Below are 16,776 nucleotides of genomic sequence, written 5' to 3' on the forward strand. Positions count from 1 at the left end.
AGAAGCGGCATAGACTAGGAAAACATTTCTATACAGCAGTCTGTTTCCAAACTTCGTAACACTGGAATTTCCCCAAATCTTAAAGTTTAACGGTGTGAGCAGTTTTGTTCACAAGCCTCATGCAACGGGGGGCTGCACTGAAGAAAAAGCTGAGTGAAATCTACAATACTAAAATACATCCTAGCTCTATAATACACTCAAATATCATACCAGTTTCTAATGCTGCCAGCGCATCAACTAAAAGAAATACATGAATCCCCTTCCCTTTCAGAAACCATGTCCTTCATGAAAAATGTCTTCATCGCTGTCAGATCAGTGTACCAACAACATTAATTTAATGCTGAACCCTTCATTTTTCATTAATCATATCCATTACAAACTACAGCAGCATAATACAAAAACAGAGCAATTATATATACATTCATACAGCAACGTACGCATGAGTGTGTGTGTGTGTGTGTATTCCACTGCATAAAATACTCTGCAGCTGAGAGTTTCAGTAGATCATTGTATTTTTAGTCTGAAAGTAACAGAGTAAATGTGATTACTCTACCACAGGAGTTCTTCAGGCTTCTGAAAATTATATGCACAAGAACATGAACCAGAGAACAAACAGGAAAAATACCGAACCTGAGTAAACTCTATTCAAATAGAGGCAGTCATTCAATCAATCAAATATTGCACTTTTAAATAAATCTTCGTCACAGAAAAGAACACAAAAACATAGCCAGGACAGGAGGGGTACCCACCCCACCAATACCACACACTATTACAACAGTCACATGCAAACCATAAAGCTACATAGCTTTTCTCTTCCCCTAAGAATGCCACTTGTGGTCAGTCCTCAAGATCAACTGAAGTGACAGCTATCGAGTGAAAATCTTTTAACTTGGATAAACTGTTCACTCCGCAATGGGCACTCAAAACGACCAATGCGGTAATTTTGTAGCTGTTTTGCATATTGTGAACCAATTATTACTACTCTCCTATAGTTATTCGGAAACCTGAGAATACATGAAGGGTGTGTGAGATAATGCTGGACTTAATGGGAAATCACAAATGAGTTTATCTCTACAGTATTCAGTTTGCAACACAGTAACATGCTTTTAAGTAGCTAGTGTAAGATTTAATTTGGGCTCCAATTCAGAAGAAGTCAATTCTGGCTGGTTCAACTTGGGACCTGAGTATGAAACTTCATTTAATTATGCAAACCTCAATGTCTCCACTGAGTGCAATGGGAAATCAAGTTCTGTTTAGAATCTTTCGTCTTTCTAACATAACTTCATGAAAACTGCAGGAATGGTAGGTTCTTGTAAGACAGAGGTGCACAACTTTCCTAGCCTTAAGGGCTGCAAGGGAAGGATGGAACATAAATTCAGCTGGGGAGTGTAGAAATTGGTGGGTGAAGCCTCTGGGGGGCAAACAATGCTATTCCCATAATTGGAAGCTTTTCAAATTCCTCACAAAAATCACATCACTGAAATCTGGTAGCAACAGGACCAAATTTAAGACCTTTTGCAAGGGTGTCAGGAGATGAAATGGGAGTGGGCTATTTCCCAGAGGCCCCCTGCTTCTACTTCCACTCATTTCAGCAAGTAATGCTGAAAATGGGCCATTTTGTTACTGAATATAAGCAGTGTAATGGTGAAGAGATGGGCACCATGGGTGCCCTCTGAATGTAGACTATCCATCCCATGATAAAGGAATGAAGCCTCCTAACTTTAAGTCAACTAGGTATAAGGGGGTTGTGCTGGGCATATTGAAACGTTGCTTTTTAAAACAGAAAAAGTGCCATTAAAGATCTTTTGTAAGATCTGGTAACATTTGTAGGACTAGTAAGCCCCTCTAACTTTTCAAGTTTGCTCAGTTTCATATGAAAAGGTTGAACAGATTTTGTGGAACTGTTGTGCCTAACAGGTTGCCCCAAAAGAATGCACCAATCCCCCATTGGTTTATTTGGACTCTTGTTACGAAAATAACATGTAACACAGAGAAGATTCCAGTTAAGAAGCTTGCATTATTCTAGAGGGATCAGTCCATTTTTCTGGAATGGGAGTTTCTACAGTTTTAAGTTGGAGGGAATTTTTATTAAAATAGTGAAACTATGCAGATCAACCTAGGCAAGGAACATATAGAAGGACAAGTGCAGGGTTTTGCAAATTGCTAAATGAAAGAAGTTTCCTTTTTTCCTGTTTAATCAGTATTAAATACCATCTTTAGTCACCACAGGACTGGGCTAGATAATGCCTATGAAGCATGCCATGACTGAGACACTTGAACTACCGTGGTCAAGCAGGAAGGCATGCTGTGATATTCCCAGGTCCTATAAACTCCACTTTTAATATACCTGCTTTTGGGTGGAAATCTACTAAAACACTGAGCACTGCAGATATGCTGTATATTACTTAAAAACCTTGCCCTGAAGAACTATGCTTTGAAAACTTTGATAAAAGCATTAAATTTGATAGGAAGTTAGAGTTGTCACTCAACACACCCACTCTCCCTATATTTGCATTATTAGTTGCACAGCCCTAATAGTTAAACCTGCAGTCACAAGTATTGAAACTTGGACATCCCTTATTTTGATATTTACCTTGAAATTAGCATATTCCACAAAGTAAGAGCTTGACTCCCTTTTCCCTCTTAAGCGGCTGCTATTTCTTATCACCATTTTCTTTCACATTGTTGATCATATTTGACAACAGTAAGGACAATCGCAATTCACAAGAATTGCTAAGCATCCAAAGTATGACATCAGATGAAATCTGATGGTCATTATAATAAGGGCAACTAAGACTGAGATCAAAGAAGAAAATGGTACTGAGAAATAGATCAGCCAGGGTCTTCAAAGGGCATGGAAAGAATATGAATATGCTTGTAACACCAAAAATTTTAGAAAAGTGGGAATATTTTCAATACATGAAAATAAAACTGGATGAATTTTAATTTACCCATATAAGAAAGCCTTGTCCTTCTTACAAAACCAAAATATGACATGATAGCTATTGTGCTCACATGATCAAGTAAATTAATTCTGCAATAAAGTTTCTGCAGAATAAAGCATCATATAAATGAATGGTTGCAACTTCCATAAGGAAGGAATAAGCATAAGTATTCCAGATAAGAAATTGGAAATAATCATATTCAAATGTTAGATTTCATCTGAGAATTTCAATACAAAAATATAGATCTCTGATTATTTTGTCTTTAGCAAAATAGAAAGGCACAATTACATAATAAAATATCCTATTTATAAAAGGTTTATGTGTTCCCATTTTAAATAAAATGAATTTGAGCAGCCACTGTTGAACTTAAATGTTAAAGTGACCAATATACTGTACATCATTAATGTTTCTGGAACAGGAACAATAGAATCAGTATCCTGTGAAGTCTGAACATGAACATTTAAAAAAAGATTAAAAGTGTCTGTTTTTCACTCTTTTGAAGTTTTAAAAAGGATCTTCTTATTCAGCCAACATTAATTTCACCAATAATACTTTGCTTTATCAACCCTCAATGCAAAAATTCTCTGCAAAATACAGTATAGAGTTTTTTTTCTTTTCACACTATATCAAAACCAGAGTTTCCACTGGCAATTGAACATGTGCATCTTCAAAACAGGTTCTGAAGTCTTTGTACATGAAGTCATACAAAAGCAGTGCATATTCCACCTCCTCTGCAAAAGGCCCAAATGCGAAGCATGTCATTCCTTTGTAGTTATACATGATAGCCATTTGCCCTCCCAATATATGGTGATGGTGTGAAGTTCTCATAGATTGCCATGGCATTTGTGTTCTGATAGATGAGATCCGCTTTCTTCTCTTTCTTAGATTTAATAATGTCCATAACGCAGTGGTTTAGGAAGACATACTGGTCCTAAAGGGAAAAAAAGACAAGGCGATCTTTACCAGTGCTTTACCAATGCAATCGTTTTAGATGACGCACCCATCAGTTTGAAGAGAAAATTGCACGTGTCTGAAGCCAATAATGACTAGGGCTGTGTATCACCTTGGATTCAATCTCCAAAAGCTGCTACATACTCTGGAGCACTTTGGAGATCAAATCCAAGGCACTGTACAGCCCTAATAATTATGACATATCCAACTATTTTTCTGCAGGTTTAGAATAACAGTCTGCCCATACCTCTGTTTGTACCATTAAAGATCGATGCATTCGTAGATCATATACGATGCCATACACGTCGACTGTGTTCTCCATCTCCATTTGCTGGATCAAATGGTCAATTGCAATGAAAGTTCCTGTCCTCCCAACACCAGCACTGTTTAAAAAATGCACAGGATTGAATACCTTCATCTCATTCTTCTATTAGCTTTTTCAACCATTACATTTACAATCCAGTTTAAAGACAGCACAGCCCAATTTTGTCTCTTCTATGTAAGGAAAAAGAAAAGAAAAGAAATAATGTCCTAGTTGTACAGCTACCCTATTTAATCTATATGCTGTTTTTCCAGGGACTAGAGTACAGTGTGGTTAAGTATAATGTTCTGTCATCATCATCATCGTCATCTTGTCAAGGTGTGGATGGGAGACTACTGGATTACATGGATGGGGGATTGTTAGGGATAATACGGCTGTAGGCTAGACTGGGAAATTGGGAAAAAAAACTTATACTAGAAGAAGACAGTGGCAAATCACTTCTGTGTTATTGTTAAGAAAACTTCCTGATTGCATCTGTGAAGTCACCAGGAGTTGACCACGACTTGAAGGAGACTACCAATTTACCGAAAGCAACAGCCAAGCCAGTTTATACATAAAACAGTTTTGCCAGCTGGAGGATGGATTATGGAGAAGGAAAAAGGAAAGTGCAGATGCTCTCAAATTACGATGACTACGATACCAAGAAAGTGGCTTTCCGGCTTTTAAAAATAAAGTATCTAATGCCCAGGCAGGTCCTCAGGGTTTCACAATGGATGAAGAAGAAAACATGACCTGGCCCTAGTGTTTTTTTTTTAACAACTGCGCTAAAAGTTGAGTGATTGGTTTGCTTTTATATTCTGATTGTCTACAGAATGAGATAATGCATTTTGGGAAGGGCAATTTAGAAGAAAACATATGGAAAAGGGAAAAAAAAGCACTCCCATAGCACAAGTCGGACTTGAACCCTGATCTTTTCCTTCCCCACACCTGCTTCGATTTAATAAAAAATTGTTTAAAGCCAGAGGGAGCCTGACCGTAAGTCTCCAGCTGGTTTGTTTTTGACTCCATGAGCTTGAAAAAATTCTGCCATTTGTGGTAGCTACCACTTAGCAACACTCTGTGCCTCATACGCACATTAAGTTAAATCATCCCAAAGTTTGTATAACTTTTCAAGTGCATACATTCCCAACACACATATAGTCTCCTTCTGATATATACCTTGATGCACATGCTATCGTATTTGGAAATATATACACAGCTCTCATCTCAGTCCATTCCTCTCCCTGGGATAATCCAGTTGGCTGGGACCATGTTTTTTGCTATAGTGGCAGCGTGACTCTCTACCAGCCAACTGATCATAGTTGTTATAAACCAACTAGTTAGATGCCATCAAGTCAAAAAACTGCAGTTGGTTGCTCTAGTTGACTGACACACAATTACTTAAAAGTAAATATAAAAACTCCAAACGCCCACTTCAGGCCATGGAGGAGGAGAATACATAAATCCAAGGTGGAGCATAACATTCAAATATAATCAATATAAAATAGCCTCCCTTGTTCAGATGATTTAAGAGGGTACAAGCCAAAAGGCTGGGTGCCCCTTGTGTATGAGTGTCACACTGACAGCATGCATTTCAAGTGTGGGTTGAGTTCTAATTGCCATCCTGCATATGGCATTGTCACTTACTAGCTCATTGCCTGATTTTATAACTTTGAAAGCAGTCATCTCCATGAATATCCTTGAAAATCTGCCATTCATTGTACACAAGCACAACTACACAGAATCATACTTTAACGTTCATAAAGACAGCATCTTTGTACCTGCAGTGAACTAAGGTTGGAGAAGATGGTGGCTTCTGCTTCATGAATTCATGAACCAAGTACCTGAAGCTAATGAGGAGGTCAGTGGTTTCTGGAACCCCGTGATCAGGCCAGGCAGTGAAGTGAAACTGACGCACAGGATGACTCTCTGGTGAACCACCCTTGTCAACATACAGAGGAGGAGTTAGAACTCACAAAGAAATTATTCCTGTGGATGCCTCCTGGCATCCTGCCTTACTTTTTAAAAAAAGAAGCTTTGTTCTGACAAGCTATCAAAAGGGCTGTATTGTGACTACTGTTTAGTATACCTTGGTCCTGTAATATCAAACAAAGGAAATGCACATTGGGAGAAAAAAAGATCAAAGCTATCTGGGCAAATGGACATTTTTCCTCAACCTCGTACCCTCCAATTGCGTTGGGGCTCTATTTCCCAGAATTATCAGGTAGCACTGCAGACAACAAAGCTCACTGGGAATTCTGGGAGTGGTATTTTGCACAATTGAGGGCACCAGGTTGCCAAAACTGGCCTAACTGGAAGCAAAAATAGAAGGAGTGAAATTAGGTCCAAGGGCAGCTGCTGGAAGAGAGAGAATGACAAACTGGTCATGGTGAATATAGGCAGGGGAATAAAAAACCAAACTATGTTTATGAGTTCACATTAAGAACAAATGAATTTTCTGACCTACATTTTTTATTCATTCTTATTTTTTTATGGTAATGCTAGAAGCTGACTAACTGGAATTAAATATGGTTAATGCAAGTGCAGGCAAATATATATAGTTTTAATATGATTTTTAAGAAAAAGATTTATCCTATGTGGGGAATAATATATTGCCCCATTCTGAAATCTATTGGCATAACATTGCTCCTACCTGGAATAATTTAAAAGTAAGGGTAATTTCTGGATCCTGGCACATTACTCTTAATTAAAGACTGACAGGATTCTGCCTAGCTCCAAACTTCAAGGTTTTAAAATATTTTTTTCCCCCACCCAAATTCTTGAGACAAGCCAAGATATGAACTGACCTAAAATCAGCAAGTAAGTAAGTAATACTAAATTTAGCTTTAGGAACAAACCATACAAAATTGTTAAAACACAGCCCCAATGCCAATCTTGGTACATCTGTGAAAAATTCCTTCTATCAAATCCAGTTTTACAATATTTATTTTATCATAACAATATTTATTTTATCATAACTAAATGATAAAAATGGGGCATATTGCAGGACTGTTTTTACTCAACATCTACAGAAAACCACTTGGTGATATTATCCATTGGCATGGGGTCAGGTTTCATCACTCTCTTGATGGCACCCAACTGAACATCTTGACCCCTGGCTGCTCAGTGATCTTTAAGGGCAGCCCCATGAATAGCAAATGGCAGCAATCAAGCTGGAGAGGGCAAGAGTGTAAGTGACCTAGATCAGGCTGCAGTGGTGGTAGCACCTGAAGCTGGACAAAGGCCCTCGTGGCCATGATCTCCATGTGCTCCTGCAGGCTTGACCTCCCACACCACAACCACAGACTTGTCTGCTCAGAAAGAAGTGGAATCACCATAAAATAGTGCCTCCCACTCCCAAGCTTTATAGGCAGCACAGAAGGATACTGTGGTTCACAATACGGAAGGCTGCCAAGCTGTCTAGCAAGACAAGAATAGCTGTGCTCCCACCATCCATGCCTTGCCACAAGTCACCTATGCAGTTTCTCTCCCATACCATGGGTCTGAACCCTGACTGCCAAGAGTCCAGGTAATTTGCTTCTATCAGAGTCTTCTGTAATATAGAATCACAACTCACTTGCTCCATGGAGAAATCTCTTATTGTCCACTCTGGAAGGACAATTTCTGAAGTCATGGCCACTATTATGTCCCCATAGTTCATGGACTGTTTGTTTGGCCAATACCCTTCACATTTTGTCTAAAAATATAAATGACATATAGATTAATAATTCATAAAATAAATTTTACAATGTCAAATCCTTTCTTGGACTGGAGATACATTGTACCAGACAGACATGATGTAACTACAACTCCCAGAATTCTTAGCCAGCATGGTTAGAGAACTCAAGAAACGACTGAAAACCATGTCTCCTCTACCTTGAAGACTATCATGATTCCAATCACCATCTAGACAGCAGTTACAAGAAACCTCCTAAACCTTGCCAAAGAACACCATTCTAATTATCTGTTGTTCTGTATCTATAGACATGACATGCTGGAGTATCCACTGCTCCTTAATTGCTGCATTATCTCCAAGAATATAAATAAAATCTAAATGGAAATATGTATCTGTTAATAATTGACTTTTAATTTTGGCCCTGTCAAAACTAACCTTGTTCTTCTATCTTTCCTCTAAACTCATTTTTGAGTGTTCCAGTGTGGACAAAATCTGAATCTTGGCTTTTCTTGCACAGCTCTCTCTCCTGCATATATCCTGCATCTTCATTATTCAGAAACTGGCAATATTGTTTTGTGTAAGGAGCAGGGAATAATAGTCTTAAATAAATTCTAATGCTACTCAGATGCATGGGGCATAGCACAGTTGTTGTGGGCTGTGATGTTTTGTAACTGGTCCCAGAACTTTAAAAAACTTACCCGGCCTTGTTCAATGCATTTCGTCAACATAACAACTGTGTAAATCTTCTTCTCCCAGATCATGCGCCAGAAATCATGCACAGTGTTAGGCAAAGGGCCTTGCGCAGCAATGAACTCTTTCTTGGAGTTATACCCCTGTGATAAAAGTATGGTCTCAGTATCATTTCTCAACAACCTCCCCACACTAAATAACATGTGTTTTAAACAAACCAGGACTTACAGGCATATAATTTGCATTAATATAATCATCAACTGGATGATTTTGAACTGAAAGTTTAACACGAGAAATATCATCTGCAAGGAGAAAAAAAGAGATGTAAGGTCTTGCTCTTTATTATGTAAAGTCATTAAATAAATAAAATGCAATTATTGTGAAAGGTCAGATGCAAAGTGAAAAAATATAGGAAGTAGGGTTACAAGTGAATTTAATTATTCAAGCCAAAGGTTAAATCTTAGGCAAGTAGAAAGAATGTTCCTTAACAACAAATGAAAACTTCAGCCCAATTAATCATGCTTGGTCACATGAAATAATCATGGCCCACTAAGGAAAGGAGCTAAAGCAGCTTTGGAATGCAATTTTCAAAATTTTCTTTAGGGGACAATGATCAACATACAGCTTTTTATCTAGTACACATAAGAATTGCTTAGTACAGAAGCATGGTTACTGAGAGATTGCTTCTGAGCACTAAAGACACCTATCTTCCCCTTCATTTTTCTGAATGCGTGGACTGAGACACTTCAAACATCACATCAAGCATTTAATGGGAATTGGTTACACATGAGAATACTCCTTTTCATAATCAGGTTTGGTTCCTATTTGATGGCTGTCCATGCAACTTGAGGTGGGAAGTAAAAGACTATGATGATCTTATTAGACCAAACAAATAGTGTACTAACTAGGCACACTTCAGGAAAAAATTACTTAAATCCTTTTGCGATCAACAGGATTGAAGGAAATTACAATTCTACAGATTAGGCCTCTAATGTGAACCTGTACAATATTTAGGATTTGCTTTAGCGATCTTCTTCCAGGTGTCCCTACATATGTATGATAAGCAAAAAGAAAGAGTAACCCATTGGCTACCTGCGGTCCTTACAATATGAATTCCCTCCATAGTTCTTAACTGAACCATGACAGCCAAGGTCTACCATCCATACCAAATTTTGTGTCATGGTCCAAGTAAAATATCAAGAATTTAAAATCAAAATCAAAGTTGCCTTTTCTATTACAACTGTTTTTATTTATTTAATTTATTTTATATCCCACCTTTATTATTTTTATAAATAACTCAAGGCGGTGAACATACCAAATACTCCTTCCTCCTCCTATTTTCCCCACAACAACAACCCTGTGAGGTGAGTTGGGCTGAGAGTGCGTGACTGGCCCAAAGTCACCCAGCTGGTTTTCATGCCTAAGGCGGGACTAGAACTCACAGTCTCCTGGTTTCTAGCCCGTTGCCTTAATCACTAGAAGTGCTAAGTAAAAAATCAGAAAACCTAACAAATGAAAGTTCTGATCACATTTTTTAAAGTTACAGCTAAACTACTTTCAGTAGTAGTAAGAATAAACAAAGAACAAGAATGGGGAACCTACAAGGCAAAACATTGTTATATCTGTTTTTTCCTTTGTTTTCTGGCAATTCAGCAGCAAATTTAGGCTGATTAGCACCAACTACCCGGAGATCCTACAACAGAGAAAGATATAATTAATTACTTTTCTGTCTCAAAACACAGGAACAGTTTTTGAATATTTAGTACTGTTGTACTTCAGTGACAGTGGATGCCAGGAAGGGTAATTTTTATCTCTGCTTGTTATTTTGCTTTCACAATTGAGTTTTGGCTCTTTACTGAAATCCACTCAAATACGTAACTGTTACAAGTTGCAAGAATTTACTTAATAATGGAAGTGACCATATATGTATGGATAATAGTTCCTGCGTGAATAAAAATTGTAAAAATGCATACCTCATACTCTTCAGCAAACCCACAGTTCGAGTCAGCTTTCTGTTTCTTAAAATAAGATTCATAATTTTCAACTTTCAGTAACTTTGACCTGCAAAGGACAAAAACAGCAGCTACAGTTTAGTGCACAGTTTTGTTCAAACTACAAAAAAGTACTGAGACACTTTCGGAATTAACTCCTTAATTATGCAAAAAAAACCCCAAAACTTCCATGCCTAAGAGCCAAGTGTGTCCACTGAGAAATGCTGAAGCATATCAAGGTATGAATTAGAGACAATAGCAATTTAGAAATTCCAAAGGTCAAAAGCATAGTCACTTGACAAGTGAAGTTTTTAACATGTAAAGAAAGGACAAAAAAGTTCACTCAAAAATCAACACTAAACGGCTTAGAAACTAAGCAGAAATCATAATGTGTAAATACCTGGGTAGAAAGGGAGACACATTAATTCTGTTTGTTTATTCAGGGTTGAATTATTTACTTACTTTTTAGGTCTGGAAAGGAAAAATGAAAGAAAAAAATATACATTAGTTATAGTCTTTATTAACTGAGCAAAACAATTTTTACATATAATACTTGGGATTTAGCAAAGGTTGTAATGAGTTCCATAAAACAATTCCCTGTTGTGATATGAATGGTTCCAATTAAGTTTTGAAACCAGTGCGTTGCTTTAAAAAATGATCTTATCCAGATTTTAAGCTATGTTAATGCCGATTCCAATTATTTGTTTCCTTTCTTCCTGCTTCTTAGGTATGTTATTTCATTCAGAAGGATTTTAAAATAATTATTAAATTAAAATTGATGTGATACCAGTTGCACAATTAGTAACTATGTGAATGATTTTTTTTAAAGATTAACTTGCTTATTAAAATTCTAAAGACCTTAAATGTTTGTAAAGCTTTGGAAATGTTTCAGAATTTATTTATTTGAATGTATGGGCCACCCAACTCCATTGGACTCTTTATGTATCACTCTCTCCCACCCATTTTCAAACCAGAATCAGAGAAAAAATAGTTCAAACAGATTTCTGAGTACTAGGCAAAGAAAAAAAGCAACATTCAACTCACTCAATTGGAGTAAATGGCACTTCGTTATTTCCACCTTTCCTATAAAATTGGAGATTTGAAAAAAAGTTAGTTGGGATTTTCATTTATCGCAAACTAGCTATGTAGCTTTTCACAGCTCTAGTTAATGCACTTACATTATGCCATCAATTATGCTTTTGGGGAGGCAACAAAAGTGTTTTCAGAAATTGCTAAAGGATGGTGTATTCAATCTTCTGTCACAAGACAGATCTGGGTAACCAGCAGTCCTGCCTTATTCCAGGATACATAGCTTATAACCAAAAAAAAAAAAGGTCCGTGTAGCAATGGATCTAAATCAAGAATAAACAAAAATATGCCCTCCTTGTTTTGAATTACAACTCCCCTAATCCATTAATAGCTATTGTAATGATTGCCTATTCTAAAACATTATCAGACTCACAGGCAGAAGTTTAAGGATATCTGATTTATTAAAGAACAGCATGCAGGATCATAAAGAAAGCTGAGAATGCTAAAAGCGCGGGCAAATTCAAACTAAAAACCCTCGGTGAAAACGAAATCCCTCCCCCTTAGAATCTTCTCAAGTCCATATCCACAGGTGCTCCTAACGGTTCCTGATGGTCTGTGGGAAAAGTCCTTGAACAGACAGAATAACCCAAACACATTCCATTCCCCAGATTCCACAGACAGAGTTTGGTACAAGGTTTCACAGCAGCTCCCTCCCATACACGCGTCAGCGCCATGTCATGGGAAACGTTACAATGTTTTAAAATACATTGAAACAGTGAACATGACAGCTATGCTGACTAGATCTTTTAGCTGAAGATATCTAGAGGAAACCATATGGACAACGATCTAGCTGGGAATTCTGGGAGTTCTAGGCCTAATCCATTTGGAGAATCTTGGTGGAGGAAACTGCGGTAGAGATGCCTATGATTTATCATGGAACTCAAAATGTAGCTGCATTATAAGTTGTTATTATACCTTTTCTTTCTCCAGAAGATGAATGCCACTACTGCAACAATAACTATGAGAACTAGAATGCATCCAACAACAGCTCCTGTAATGACAGCTTGGGGTGGGGGAAGAAATAATTTTCACTCTTGATGTATGTTTTTAGATCCTTTATGCTTCTTTCTAATGACTGTACCCCACCCACTTATGCTGGTCTATGACTGTAACTAAGATTTGATGCTTTTATTGCCACAATGTAGCCCTTAATAAAGGCAGCCAACTGAATTGGATCAGCTTTACCTCAAAACTTCATTGATACACAGCAGGGTTTCTCAAGCTTGCCAAATTTGAGAAACACTGATATACTACATCAAAGCAAAGTGAATTGGCAATTCACACATCCCTTATATTTGTTATTGTTTTCCATAAATTTGTTAGTTCTCAGAACTGAGAGTGGATTCAGGGACAGGGGCTGCCTATGCAGTATCCTTAGTGATAAGGAATATCCAACACCACTCGCTAAGTAAACAAATCTGCCCTACTTTAAAAAAAAGTCCCAGTAATTTAAGAAACTGGTGCTAATAACACCAAGTAAATTTAAGAGCCTGGAGCTTAGAACATGAAGTAAAATTTATAGTTTGCTAATTGTCATATATGCTAGCACATATAAGGCTTCAGACTAGCATAGAACAAGTCCTGGCACATGCAGATTCCTATTAACAGGTAGTGTGGAACCCAATGGAATATTGTCCATCATGTTAACTTAGTGCACCACCTTAAACTCTATCTGGATGGAGAAAGCTTGGCTTCAGTAATTCACTGCTGTGATAAATTCAGACTAGGCTACTGTAGTTTGATCTGCATGGGAATGTCTTAGAAAATGGTTCCAAATATAGGGATAAGACTGTTAACTTGGATTGACCATTAAGGTTATAGTATGCTTATGCTTCAGGAACTGCAGGATGTCTCTGTTTATTATTGGATTTGAGCCAAACAGTGGCTATAACGTGGCCTTCCAAAGCTTAGGTCTCTAAATAAATGCTTGCAAACATGAAGGTTTGCTTGTACACTGAGATCTTCAATGAAGATCTTTCCCTGGGTGTCCTTGATATTTTAAATACTGTGGATGGTTTTTTCAGAGATGACTACCCCAAGGGTGCATTGCTGTTCCCAGGATGGCCTAGGTGATGCTCACCCTAAGATCTTATATTTTCCTAGTGTGGTGGATTCCAGTGCTGCTGCTGGTTTCCAGGGGAAGAACACACTCCAGACTAGTAAGAGCATGGCCGCAACTAGGGTCTGTGTCACCCAGGGCAAACATGGATTCCACACCCATTGTGGCGCCCCCCCCCCGGTGCTCATTTTGGCACACAGCCCCAGCATGGCACCTGGGGCACATGTCCTGCTTGTCCCCCGCCCCCGTCCCCAGTTGTGACCCTGAATAAGGGGCTTCGCAGCCCGGACTCCGTTGATGAGAAGGTTAAGAGGTGCCCTGGAGCCCTTCCGGGTTATTTTCCCTTAGGTTAGTTGAAGAGCCTGAACCTGGCAAGATTCTGTCTATAGAGTGAGAACAGTAAAGGACTAGAGTTGGAATATCGGCTCACCGTGGTTCTTGGCCTGGTTCCCGACATCAATCTTGCCAGACTCAGGCTCTTCAACTAACCTAAGGGAAAATAACCCAGAAGGGCTCCAGGGCGGAGCTCCCTTGAACCTCTTAATCTTCCCATCAACAGAGTCCGGGCTGCAAAGCCTCTCATCAGTCTGGAATACATTCTTCCCCTGGGAGCCAGCAACAGTGCCAGAATCTACCACATCACCCCCTCCTTCAGGAACACATTCCATCACACCTCGCCTGTTAAACTACTTTTATGCCTCTGTCTATTTATGAATACACAATATTGACTTTCTCTTCAAATTCAGTAAGGATTTTGATCAGAAGATTCAAAGGTTTTGGTCTGAGCAGAGGTGGGTTTGCAACAAGAATTTAATCAGTACCTGGATTCTGAGGTAAGATAACAGATGGTGAAAGAGGTGAAAATGAGACATAACTCTTCTCTGCGTTGACAATGGTCTCATTCAAGAATACAATCTGAGTGAAAGCAGCCACACATGCCCTAATCAAAGGTAGGGGAGAAAGAAAATAGCTGTTAGGTTGAAATACAGTCAAGAGTTTAAATATGTAAATTACTCATTCATCATGTTTCGTTCACATGCAGAACTGGAAAATGCAACGTAAGAAAAATTACCTGTATGAAGCAAGAGGATCTAATTTTCCATTAAAATAACCGTATGTTGTAGATTCACTTCCTATTTCAACATCATAGTCCTGATTGTTGGTGGAAGAAGACGAACGCTTTTGTTCAGTTTTGACATATGCAACGTAAGTTTTTGTTTTCTGACTGCTGAAATCATTATATGTGTACTTTAAAGACTCATTGGAGACTGTACCTATTTAGGAAAATAGCACACTTTAAGCTAAAGTTAAACGAAATGCTATTATACTGTTTTTAAATTGGAAAAAACATTGAGACATATTTTTACTATTTTATTCAGCTGCCTGGGAAGTTTGCTGATGACTGTAACATGCCTCACTTCTATACATGCAAGATTCTGTATTGCTATATTCCTGAACAGAAGTTACAGTACAAATTTCTAAAGATGGTTAGTTGAATTCACTTTTGGAAATAGTTTATATACATTTTTATGAGTAAATGGACAAAACTGTTTTTTTCCCAGTTTCTAGAATTTGCTGATAAAAAGGAAATACTTTTTCACCTGAATGTTTCTGAAATTGATCATACTGCCGTTTAATTTTCCAAGTTACTACTGGAACAGAATTTGAAGATGTAGTCATTTCATTCCCTCCCTCACTTTTTAAAAGAAAAAAATATCCAATGCTCACACCCCTTGACCAATTTGGGTAAGTCAGGGGGGACACTACAGCTGATACTATAAATTTTGCAGGTGAGGATCTCTATAATAGTTTCTGCTTATTGTTTTGTAGCTCCTTAAGGATTTACTGAGCAAGTGTTCAGGTATGTGGCTGGGTTTTATGAGGAAAATGATACAGTGTTAAGGTGTTTGTAAAACTCTTGATGGCTTCATTGACATATCCATGTCGTTTTCTTAGCAACAATATAGAAATGGTTTGCCACTGCTTTCTTCTGGGATGCTATTTTGACTTCCCAGTTTAGCCCACAGCTGTAATTATTCCTGGTCTCCCAGTCCTGCTTAGCTTTTCAAAATCAGACAAGATCACCTAGGTATAATTTGCAGGCATGCGATAAAAAACGTGCTATTCTCCCAACGATTTTTAAAAACAAGAGAGGATGACCTTTGCATACAGCAAAGGATCTGGATTACTGGATCTAAGTGCTGTCTTAGAATTTAGCTTTCACTTACTCTTTCTTCTTCTTTTAATAAAAGAACCCTTATGTATAAACCTCATGACATAAAGACGAAGTATTTTTAGATAAATGGAAAAAAAACTAGAGATGTAATATTTTTACCTTCTGGTGTGGTAATAATTACTGCATACGCTTTTATAGGTCCATGACTTGAATTAAAACTACTGAACTGAACATTTAAAGAATTGTGGCTGGTTGCCACGACAGTAGGGGATTTGTGCAAAGGTGGGGGATCTGGAAAAGAAAAAGTAACCATGAACTTATCAGTATATGGAAGGAATAAGAAAAAAACACTGTGCCAAACCACCACCCAGACAGTCATTCACAAAGCAGCAACCTCATCACATCATGCAAACTTTATGACCCCATGTTCCAACTCAAACTGCAGAAAGGGATGTGTCTGGATAGTTGCTCATAACTGCCTCCAAGTAAAAGATGTTCCAGTTTGGACTGGCATCTCCTCATTTGAACTAGTAATTTTGTAATACATATATACCAGTTAGATACAGTATTCATCCCTGAACTTGGAGATAAATGTATTGCCACATCAGATTGATTATGTGCCATCAAGCTGGTGTCAACTGTTAGTAACCACATAGATACTGACATACTAATAAGGAAGAGTTGTAAACCATAGGAAACAAAATATATAACACTGTCCCCCTCTGCTTACTAAAAAGTTGAAACAACCAGTATATAAAATGGAACAGAGGTACAATTTTTCTTCAAATGTGTTCTCCCACAGATCTGCTCCAGAAATTTATAAAGCAGATTTTGAGGGGTGCAAGGAAGAGAAAGGAAGCACTGACCCACAGAGGTTTTCATGGAAGTACATTTCTCA

At 38.0% G+C, this 16,776-nt stretch overlaps 1 protein-coding gene across 1 annotated transcript in view; it reads right to left on the reverse strand.

Annotated features, from left to right (window-relative positions):
- Positions 1 to 318: 318 nt before the first annotated feature.
- PTPRJ (protein tyrosine phosphatase receptor type J) overlaps positions 319 to 16,776 on the reverse strand; it is a 110,872-nt gene continuing 94,414 nt past the window's right edge. Inside the window, exons 11-23 of the mRNA XM_063289368.1 lie at positions 16,038 to 16,169; positions 14,775 to 14,976; positions 14,524 to 14,642; positions 12,559 to 12,646; positions 11,599 to 11,637; positions 10,537 to 10,624; positions 10,166 to 10,256; positions 8,792 to 8,865; positions 8,572 to 8,706; positions 7,775 to 7,894; positions 5,979 to 6,139; positions 4,144 to 4,279; positions 319 to 3,876 (exon numbers count right to left, since the gene is read on the reverse strand). Of these exons, the coding sequence (XP_063145438.1) occupies positions 3,718 to 3,876; positions 4,144 to 4,279; positions 5,979 to 6,139; positions 7,775 to 7,894; positions 8,572 to 8,706; positions 8,792 to 8,865; positions 10,166 to 10,256; positions 10,537 to 10,624; positions 11,599 to 11,637; positions 12,559 to 12,646; positions 14,524 to 14,642; positions 14,775 to 14,976; positions 16,038 to 16,169 (1,544 nt within the window). The 3' untranslated portion in view covers positions 319 to 3,717. The remainder of the gene's footprint in view (positions 3,877 to 4,143; positions 4,280 to 5,978; positions 6,140 to 7,774; positions 7,895 to 8,571; positions 8,707 to 8,791; positions 8,866 to 10,165; positions 10,257 to 10,536; positions 10,625 to 11,598; positions 11,638 to 12,558; positions 12,647 to 14,523; positions 14,643 to 14,774; positions 14,977 to 16,037; positions 16,170 to 16,776) is intronic.

This window comes from Candoia aspera, chromosome 1, assembly GCF_035149785.1.
Source record: "Candoia aspera isolate rCanAsp1 chromosome 1, rCanAsp1.hap2, whole genome shotgun sequence".
Taxonomy (NCBI): domain Eukaryota; kingdom Metazoa; phylum Chordata; class Lepidosauria; order Squamata; family Boidae; genus Candoia; species Candoia aspera.